The 10,360-nt window shown below is 42.0% G+C and overlaps 1 protein-coding gene across 2 annotated transcripts; it reads right to left on the bottom strand.

The window, feature by feature from the left end:
* Nucleotides 1-756: 756 nt before the first annotated feature.
* LOC115538263 (uncharacterized) lies at nucleotides 757-9,392 on the bottom strand. Of its 2 annotated transcripts, XM_030349945.1 has the most exons (5): nucleotides 8,994-9,392; nucleotides 8,741-8,874; nucleotides 8,005-8,152; nucleotides 7,272-7,542; nucleotides 757-1,083 (listed from the first exon to the last, which is right to left on the bottom strand). In XM_030349945.1, exons 1-5 carry the CDS (start codon nucleotides 9,386-9,388, stop codon nucleotides 883-885), a joined length of 1,149 nt encoding a protein of 382 aa, XP_030205805.1. In that variant the 5' UTR covers nucleotides 9,389-9,392; the 3' UTR covers nucleotides 757-882. The 2 variants fall into 2 exon arrangements, 1 of the variants encoding a protein (XP_030205805.1); XR_003975182.1 differs by lacking the exons at nucleotides 8,005-8,152; nucleotides 8,741-8,874; nucleotides 8,994-9,392 and adding an exon at nucleotides 7,655-7,771.
* Between the last annotated feature and the right edge of the window lie 968 nt (nucleotides 9,393-10,360).

Here is a 10,360-nt window from a genome sequence, read left to right as displayed (position 1 = left end):
GTTATGGGCATGTAGGCCTACACGATGTCTCAAGAAAATGTGTTTGCTGTACGGTGTTTGCAGATGCATTGATTAAAAAGTAGCCTACAACTTATTACCGCTGCATCAGCTGTTCTTTCCCAAATAATTTACCAAGAATGTGCGGCTAGGTAGATGAGAGAAGCAAAGTGTATTCGCGAGGTGCACAAGCAATCCGTATGCATCGCATGCGCATGTATGCTTGCGCCCTTAAAATAGCATCTGAACAACGCGCCACTGACTTTAAACCAGGTATTTCCTGGTCAGTAGCGCAATGGTATTCAGAGACGGCAAAATACCGTTTGCGCCAGAACACGCCTCCTCCTTCCGCCGAACCAGAACTTGCGCCGGATGCAAGATAGGGCCCTTTGACTTAGAGTCCACGTGCCGCGTCACTGGCTTTCTAAGGTTGTTCATTGAAACAGGTATAAACACCTTATTTGGCTAATGCATTGCTCTCTTTACAAATGCTTCTATGTCTCATGGATAGATGTGATCAATTAGAACTAAATGTCTTGAATCCATTTTATGACTTTTAGCTTCATCAGGTAACCTGGCCCAGCTGTTGACATTCTGGGTTGGCTGGGAGATGCTTCCTCCCAAACTGAGAGTGGAGATTTCTGGGGGAACCCTTCCTACGTCCTCCACATGCTTCGAAACACTAAAGCTGCCAGCTCATTTCAAAACCTACATGGATTTTGAGGAAGCACTTGTCTCTGCCATAAATAGTGCACAGACTGGATTTGGACTTGTTTAATTTTTTCAGACAGATGTCATTGAATGCACTGTTAAGTAGGTCAGGTCAATTGACACAAGTTCAGTGTCTTTGAAAACTAATAAACAAATAAAACACTGGGTTGGACATCAGTCTGCTATGATTCTTGATAAAACTTGCACAGTCTCTACGTATAATCTAAGTGCATCAGTTAAAGAAACTCCTGGAGCTGGCAAAATGGCAACCTCTTCATCTGAGAGCTCACGGGCCAGCTGAACCTCAGGGACTGACACAGTGCCTCCATGAAGACTGTGAGGTCCGTTCCAGTCGATCCCATACTCTTCAGGAACCTGAATGGAGGACAAGCATGATCAATCTTGTACTTAAAACTAGTTTGACGGGGCTTCCGGTTTGGCGATGATGCGATAGGCAGCAGTAAAGTAGAGCTCCCGGTCAAAATTAGTAAAAAACTGTGTAAAACTCCTCAAATTATCTGAATAGGACATGGATAAGAATACAAGGGGTCAAGAGAAAGACAAAAGGCTTAATATGCCAAAACCCGAATCACAAAGTAAGAAAAAGATGACGACGATGTCAAAGGAAACCAACGAGGGCCTCGTGCTAACAGCCAGCGCTGACAATGACGAGCAACCTAGCTGGGTGGCTGCGTTTCAAACAAGCATGCAGACCACCCTGGCTTGTATGCAAGTTAAAATTGACGCTGGCAGGCAAAATATGGAAACCAAACTGGACAAGATAAGTAAGCAAATGGATGATGCTCTGAAAGGAGTTCGAGACGAGATGGCAAGATTGAGAGAAGAAATGGGTCAAATCAGAACGGACACGACGCGGAGCCTGGAGAGCTGCAGGGAGGAAACGAGCGGCAGAATCGCACGTGTTGAGGTGGATATTCGTGATCAACGGAAAGACATGGGATTGGTAGAGGAACGTGTGGGAGAGACAGAAGAATGGAACACCGAGGCTCAGGACGTTATCACGACTCTGATTGAACAACAGTCCAAACTTCAGGAAAAACTGACTGACCTCGAAGGACGATCCAGAAGAAACAACATCCGTGTTTGGGGTGTGAAAGAAGGGCTTGAGGGGGCCTCGACCAAAAAATACATTGACGAGCTAATTCACAAGGAGCTAGATGTACCTGTTGGTGAGGAGCTTCAGATCCAAAGAGCACACAGGGCTCCAGCCCCCAGACCAGCTGAAAACAAACCAGCCAGAGCAATCATTGTGAACTTTCTGAGCTTTGATGACAAAGAGAGCATCCTCAAGACGGCGTGGAAGAAGAACGTGCAGGTGTCCGGGCAACGAGTCACATTCGATCATGATTATTCTGCGGAGATTGCAGCCAAGCGTCGGGACTACGCTGGTCTTAAAAGGATTCTCAAGGAAAAAGGTCTCCGGTTCCAATCACCCATGGCCACGCTGAGGATCCACTGGGGCGACGGAACCAAGATCTACAACAACCCACAGGAGGCTGCCAGGGCGATGCGACAGAAAGGATTGGAGGTACCAGTTCGGAGAGAGGAAAGACCTACGCTGCTGCAGAGAGCCGAGGCAATACGCAAGTGGACCAGGGTCGGGAGACGAGAGCGCGGAGATCCCCCCAGTACGCGAACAACGAGGGACCCGAACTGAGGATAATCAATGAGTGACGGGATGGGAGCGAGTCCTATTGCTTACCATCCCCGACTTGAGGCTTCTATGGGTGAGCAGGAAATTGACTATAAATCGCAAGTGCACATTCTATTTTGTAGGATAACATATATAAAGGACACCAAGCGATTAACACAAAGGTAAATTGACCTACGACCGAGTGCAAGGGATATCTTCTTATAGATGACCTCAATGTTATTTGATCTGGCTTTGTTGGCCATAATGTTCAGACTATTTGATAAATTTGACTCCGAAACAAGTTTTGACCGGGAGTTACGGAGTTTAATAATGTTGGACAATCTTAGTGAGCTTGGGAGACCCATAGCATTGGACGTCTTCGCCACTAGGGGGGGCCCATCCACTAGGGATGGATTTACCCCCTGCCCTCCAACAGGGAGAAGAGGAATAGTTTGCCAATCCTCGTTTAACTTGGGAGACCGAACCATGTTCTTTTGCTTTTGGTTTGGTTTTTGTTTGTTGAGTTTAGCGGTTGCTGCTGATTTATTATTTGTGACTCTTGACATGTGGGGAGTTGATGAAGGACACTCTGAGAAACTGTACAATGGATAGGGGTTTGCAAATGGTGTCTTTGAATGTTAATGGAATGAACAACCCAGTCAAAAGAGCCAAGGTGTTAGCAAAATTTAGGAAGGAGGGGACCGTGGTCATATTTCTGCAAGAAACTCACTTGTCGTCCCAAGAGCATGACAAATTAAAACGGTTTGGATATGATAATACATTCTACAGCTCATTCAAACAGACCAATAGGAGATGAGTGGCCACCCTAATCAAGAATTCTGTGAAATTTGACTTAACTGATAAGGAGGGGAGGTATGTGATGGTTAAAGGGAAGATGGAAGGGCAAATGGTCACGTTACTCAATATCTATGCACCACCGGATAGTGATAGAAAATTCTTTAAGACTATATTTGATATCATAGCGGAGGAATCAGAAGGTACTCGTATCTGCGCAGGGGACTTCAATGTGACACTCGATCACAAATTAGACACCACTAGTACCAACAGGAGCAGGGCACGTATCAGTAGGTACGTAAACCTACAACTGTCAGAACTAGGAATTGTGGATGTGTGGAGAGATATGCATTTACTAGACAGGGATTACACTCATTACTCGCACAGATATTCGACCTACTCCAGGATTGATTACTTTTTTATGACGACAGGGGACCGACACAGGGTGGAGGACTGCAGAATAGGGGTAACGGACCTATCCGATCATAGTGCTATATACCTGACGGTGGACTTGAACAGCAGGAGGAGAAAGACTGAGTGGAGAATGAATGTAGGACTATTAAACAATAAGGATTTGGTAGAAGGGATAAGGCGAGATATAACTAGATACAGAGAGGAGAATGATAATGGGGAAGTGGACCCGACTATTTTGTGGGATGCACTAAAGTCAGTAATAAGAGGGAAGTTAATAGCACAAACATCTCTCCTCAAACGAACCAGACTGGAGCTCTATCAAAACTTAATCGGACAACTTAAAAAACTGGAAAAACATCACCAAGAACTGAAAACCATCGAGACGCTAAAGAGGGTTAAGGAAGTCAGAGGAAAGATCGATCAGATACTATTGACAGAAGTAGAGAAGAAGGCCAGATTTGTGAAGCAGTCTTATTATGAGGGAGGGCCGAAGGCAAGTAAATTATTAGCCAGAAGAATAAAGATGCAACAAAAGTTAAACACTGTACACAAAATTAGGGATCCCACGACTGATGAGCTAGTAAGAGAACCAGAGGACATAGAGAGGGTGTTTGTCGATTACTATAAAGCGTTATACACACAACCCACAGCAGCAGAGCCAGATAGGATGAAAGATTTTTTAGAAGGACTGGAACTGCCATCAATAGGAAGAATACGGAATGACCTCCTGACCTCAGCTATAACAGAAGAGGAATTAGAGGAAGCAATAGGTAGAATGAAAAATGGCAAGACAGCAGGTAGCGATGGATTTCCATCAGAGTTCTATAAGGTATTCAGACAGGAGCTGAACCCAATATTGATGGCATCATTAAGGTATACGATGAAGGAGGGCAAAATTCCCCCCTCTTGGAAAGAAGCTAACATTACCACGATCCTAAAAGAAGGGAAGGACAAAGACCTATGCAGTAGTTTCAGACCAATATCCATACTTAATGTAGATTATAAAATATACACCTCAATACTGTCAAAGAGGTTTGGGACATTCATGCCCGATGTGGTCGATGAGGGTCAGACTGGATTTATAAGAGGAAGGCAAGCACAGGACAACATAAGGAAGGCTATTCACATTGTGGATGAGACGCAGAGGAGCGGAGAGAGTGCGGTCCTGGTGAGTTTAGATGCTGAAAAGGCCTTTGACTGTGTAAACTGGACATACCTTTTCATCGTGTTAGAAAAGTTAGGATTCAATGATAGTTCAGTTAAATGCATCAAAGCATTGTACCAGGAACCGACCGCAAGAGTGAGGGTAAATGGGAGTCTATCGGATAGGTTTATATTAGGTTGATCGACTCGACAGGGCTGCTGCTTATCACCCACTCTCTTCGCTATCTTCATGGAGCCCTTGGCCCAAGCAATTAGACAACACCAAGACATCAGGGGAGTAGAGATAAGAGGGACAGAGCATAAATTGGGTCTATTTGCGGACGACCTGCTGGTATACATAACGCAACCAGACGTAAGTTTTCCGGCTTTGATGGGCTTACTACAGGAATATGGATACTATTCAGGGTATAAAATTAATGTGACGAAGACACAGATCTTGACGTTAAATTACTCACCTCCGAAAAGGCTCAAAGAAAGTTTCAAAATCAGATGGGACTCAGACGAAATGAAATACCTGGGGGTATACATCACAAAAGGAATAGACAAATTATACAACGCAAATTATTTACGCACCAACCAAGAAATAAACAAGGATCTGAGGAGGTGGTCACTTATCAACCTAGATTTTAGCTCAAGGATAGAAGTGGTCAAAATGAACATGCTGCCAAGACTGCTGTATCTATTCCAGTCTCTACCTATACAGATACCACAAAATAAATTCAGGGAGTGGGATAAATTGATATCTCGTTTTATTTGGGGAGGGAAAAGACCAAGGGTTAGATTTACAACTATGCAGTTGCCCAAAGAGAGGGGGGGATTGGCAGTGCCCAATCTCGAGGACTATTATTATGCAGCGCAGCTCAGGGCGGTGATATGTTGGTGCGATTCACATTATGAAGCCAGTTGGAGGTTCATAGAAACGGGAGGGCTAACAGGGAGGGAGGGCCTTCAGATCCAGACAATGTTAGGGGATAGGGAACGTTTTAGGACACAGGGGAAATTATTGGATACAATCACTAGATTCACTTTAGACATCTGGAACACTGTAATTAAGAGGTATAAACTGGAAAAGGAAACCAAGGTTCTTAGATGGCTGGCTCATGACAGTAGGTTTCAACCAGGGAAAGATGATTGGAATTTTAAGAGATGGGAGGTTAGGGGTATCACGGCAATATGTACTATAATGGATAAAGGGGTGATACAAACTTTCCAGTGTCTTAAGGACAAGTTTGATTTGGGGGCAGAGACTATTATAGATACATACAGGTGAAAGATTATTATGATAAGGAAATAAAAATAGACAAATCTGTAGGACGGAACTCGCTGATTCAATTGGTGATTAATGCATACGAAGGGAGGAAAGTGAGGGCCATTTCAGCTTTATACCAAGCACTGCATGAAAACAGGGGAAACTCAACAAATTATATCAAGGATAAGTGGGATAGAGAATTGGAGATAGAGATGACCGAGGAGGAATGGGAAAATGTATGTAGGATTCAGCACTCGGCTACGGCTTCGAGGTTGTGGAGGGGAGTTTGGTTGGAAAAATGTCATCCGGTTCTTCATAACACCAAAAGTGAAGGGGATGTATACACCAGAACATAATGACTGCTGGAGAAAGTGTGGCCAGGTTGGGGCTGACCATACGCACATATTTTGGAAATGCCCCAAGTTGAAGGTGTACTGGGAAGAAATATGGGGATATTGAAGAAGATCCTGGGTTATGGAGTGCCTATGACTGGATTGGTGCTGTATTTGGGGAATCTGACGGAGATGAACGTACAAGCTGGAGATCTTTATTTGGTCAAAATCTTGCTTGTCGCTAGTCGGAAAGCTATAACTAGAGCATGGTACAAGGTTGAGCCACCTACAAAAGAACAGTGGTTGAGTGTAGTAGAGGAAATATATGATATGGAAAGGTTCACGTTTATACTGAGGGTGCAAGGGGGGAAACTTGACTCGAGATGGGTGAAATGGATTGAGTTTAAGAGAGAGGAACAAATGTAACGTTTATAGGACACCGCACGACCATGAAGCCTGCAAGAGATGTTATGTAAATAAGGAGTAGCTCACATGTCACACTGTCATTTTTTCATTTTTTTTTATTTTCTATTATTATTTTATTTTTTATTTATATTATTATTTCTGTTTAGTTATTCCGTTTTCTGTTTTATTCAATGGAACTGTGATTATCTGTAATTTGCAAAAATGCCAATAAAAATTTAAGTAAAAAAAAAAAAAAAAAAAACTAGTTTGACATGTCATTACACAAGGTAGTTAAGATTGTTATTTTTGGTCACCAAGTCGGTGAGAAATTAAATGTTGCCTATTCAATTGTTGTTTTGTAAAATAATACAGTTGTGCATAGTATGCACCATAAAAATTACAGCTCAGAGGTTGATCTTTGAAAGCTCAGGAGACTGAAGAAACTATAACCTATGTTTCATTTAAAGTAGCACGTTTAGCACAATATCTTGTCCCATTATTCCTTTGGGGAAACAGACAGTGAAGTGTTCAAAGTTGATTGTTCTTTAACCTCAGTAGGATCCTCCATAGGGCCTTGCTCTCTGTATCTTCTCCAGAGTTGCTGTGGCGACTGATTCCTTTCAGTTCTAAGACCATGAAAGTTCCAAGCATCTCGGAAAGAGTCGAGGCTTTGCTGAATTAGTGGAAGGAAGATCCGGTGCAGTGCGAAAAGATGGACTTCATTGTCTGGATTCAGTGTTCCCTGATCTTGCAATGAAGTGAAAATCTGATAGAAGAGGTCCAGGGCATGTTCATAAACATCTCTCCACATCCTCTCTATTCTGTGTTTAGGATAAAATTGACAAATTGTTAATTTACGTGACATATGCTAAAGAAGTACATTAAACTGGTACGTTTGTTTTGTGAGCCTAGTTGTCAAACATATTTATTTACCGCTGATTGTGGACACTTCTGCCTGTGATGTGTGAATTCCTGTCGGTACCTCTGCTTCTGATCATGAATTCTGCTACATCTGCATTCTCCCCCCTTTATCAGACCGTACCCTTGATGGCAGCCATACTGCTCGGCAGCGGCAATAAAGCTCTGTAAGACCGTCTGAGCACGATTATTGCCAGCCACAGTCAGGTAGACCACTAAACGACTGAATCCATCCACCCCACCATGGACAACAAATCTCCACCTGTCAGCCAATTGTGAACACATGAAAAATAACAACTTTATTGTAAAGCAATTCTAATGAAACATCTAGAAAGATGCATTGTTTATCTACTTATATCACTGACCTGATGAGCTTATGGTGGCCATCTATATGCCACAAAGAGTTTGGGCCAGGAACAGAATACTGTCGTCGTCTTAATACACGCAGCCTTAGACGTCTCATGTAGACTCCCTCTGCATCGACTCTGCGTAAAGACTCTTGCAGTCTTGAGACTGAGGGGAGGAAAATAAAACGAATAACCACACACTCACTGGCTACTTATTTTGAGGAAATAGTGGTGTCATAATGAAAGACATGACGTGTGTATTTTCTATTTTGGATTTTTGAATGATTTTGTGTTTAAGAAGACTCATTCCCCCTGGGTTGTATGCAGTAAGCGAGGTGTGTTTATTTACGTTGCATGTCATGTTAATTAGGTTTGTTGTCCCGTTGTCATGGCGACCACTGCGGTCCAAAGGAAGTCCGGTTTTCGCTACGGCTAGGATACTTGTTACAACTGTATTTGTGTTATCGCTCCTCCAGTGATAAGCCAGGTCTTGATTTTAAATACAGGGCTTTAATGATCGTCAACCCGTGAGAACCAGGTCAAAGAAAGAAGATATAAATGAACAAAAAATAATGCTGTATGAATGTCTAATAAAGCTTGCGTCATAACATAAATACAACTAATCATCTGACACTGGAGGTCTGCAGCCAGACCCCTCGCAACGTCTTTCCATAAGCGGACTTCCTTCACCTTTCAAAGGGCAGAGCTCTGTATTAAAAATAAATGTAAATAATGCTCATATTAATATACTCACTTGGAACACGCACACCTCTTGCATTCAGATGACCGCGCATTAGCTTGTAGCCGGTGTTTGGATGTCTTCTGTGAATTTCACTTACAATACGGTCTAACTCATCATCACTCACAGCTGAATAGAGGTCTGTCTTTCTGCACAAACAAAATATCAACATCAAGTAATGTTACCTTAAACATAATATCCTTTCTGAGTGGATGAGACCAGCAATCCCTAAACTGAATTAAAAAAAAGAAAAAAAAAGTGTAAATACCTTAAACCGTTTTGTTTCATGCGCCTCCTGATGGTCCTCTTTGACACTCCGAACATCGCTGCAATTTGACCCGCGGGTAAGCCACTAAGAACTTGATGCTCCAGAACTGCACTCGGTATGTCAAACGCCAAACGCCCCGGTCCCTGTGTGTGTTGGGCCTGATGCTCCCTGGTACCAGAGAAGCGGTGGACTACTTCTTCTAAATTTGCAGTCACTCTATAATCAATATCTTGGTCAGAAAGTGCGGAAATAACTCCAAGAACTTCAATAAATTCCTCTGCTTTACTCGCTACATGCTCTGGGTCAGCAGGTCCTGCTTCCACATCCTCTGCTAAATCTAAAACGTCTCTCACCAACTCCCTAGAAAGTTCATGAAGATCCTCCATCATCATCATCTTCTTCTTCACACTCTAGATAAAGTTTAAGTTCAAATCAGTTTGACAGTTTAACAATTCCTCTTCTTCTGCATTACCGCCACCTACTGGTATGGAGTGCTCCATTTTCTTTATCCAAGCACTCTACTTCAGACCAAAGCAATGGATCAGACTCGATTAGCGTTAGCCCCACCCACCGATTTTGATGGGCGAGTTTGACAGTTTTACATTTCATGAAGCACTGAAACACAGGATCATGAAATGTAAATGTAAATCATGAAATGTAAATGTAAATCATGAAATGTAAATGTCAATTAATTAAATAGTATTTAATTCCAATTTTAATGAATTAATGACACATTTAATAAAACATTTATGTATTTAATTCCAATTTTAATTAATTAATGACACATTTAAGGAATTATTTAATGGTGTATTTATTTATTTAATGGTGTATTTATTTATTTAATTTTGGCACTTTTAGTCCTCCATAAGTGATTAGATGTCATGACTGCCTGCCCAAACACCTTTTCTGCAATGACTGTGATTTGTCTGTGCATCAAAACTATGTTTTGCACAATAGGGACTCTGTTGTAGAAGGTTTTTACAAGGCACTTCCACCTACATGTTATATTGTGCAAGACGGCAGTGTAGCACATCAATTATGTGAGCAAGGTATGTCTTTGATGAATTTTTATGCTTTGTCATATTATCTATTTCATTTCAATTTAAATACTTTATTCTATTGAATATTTTCACTCCATTGTTTTTTTAGCATGTCTTCTACCCATAGCTTTGCCACTCAATCTTTGCAATTGTGACAAACAAGACATTGCAGTAAACGCTGGATGAGCCATCATTCTTGTGACCATAAGTGGTGAGTTTGCAATACCATGGAAACTTGTATGACTATGGTGGTTTTCTGGACTTTTATTTGAATTACTCGTTTAATGACATATTGTAATGAAATTTTGTTTCAACAGGTCGATATGA

The sequence above is a fragment of the Gadus morhua genome, unplaced genomic scaffold, assembly GCF_902167405.1.
Source record: "Gadus morhua unplaced genomic scaffold, gadMor3.0, whole genome shotgun sequence".
Classification (NCBI taxonomy): Eukaryota; Metazoa; Chordata; class Actinopteri; order Gadiformes; family Gadidae; genus Gadus; species Gadus morhua.
This window is presented reverse-complemented; position numbering and strand designations above follow the sequence as displayed.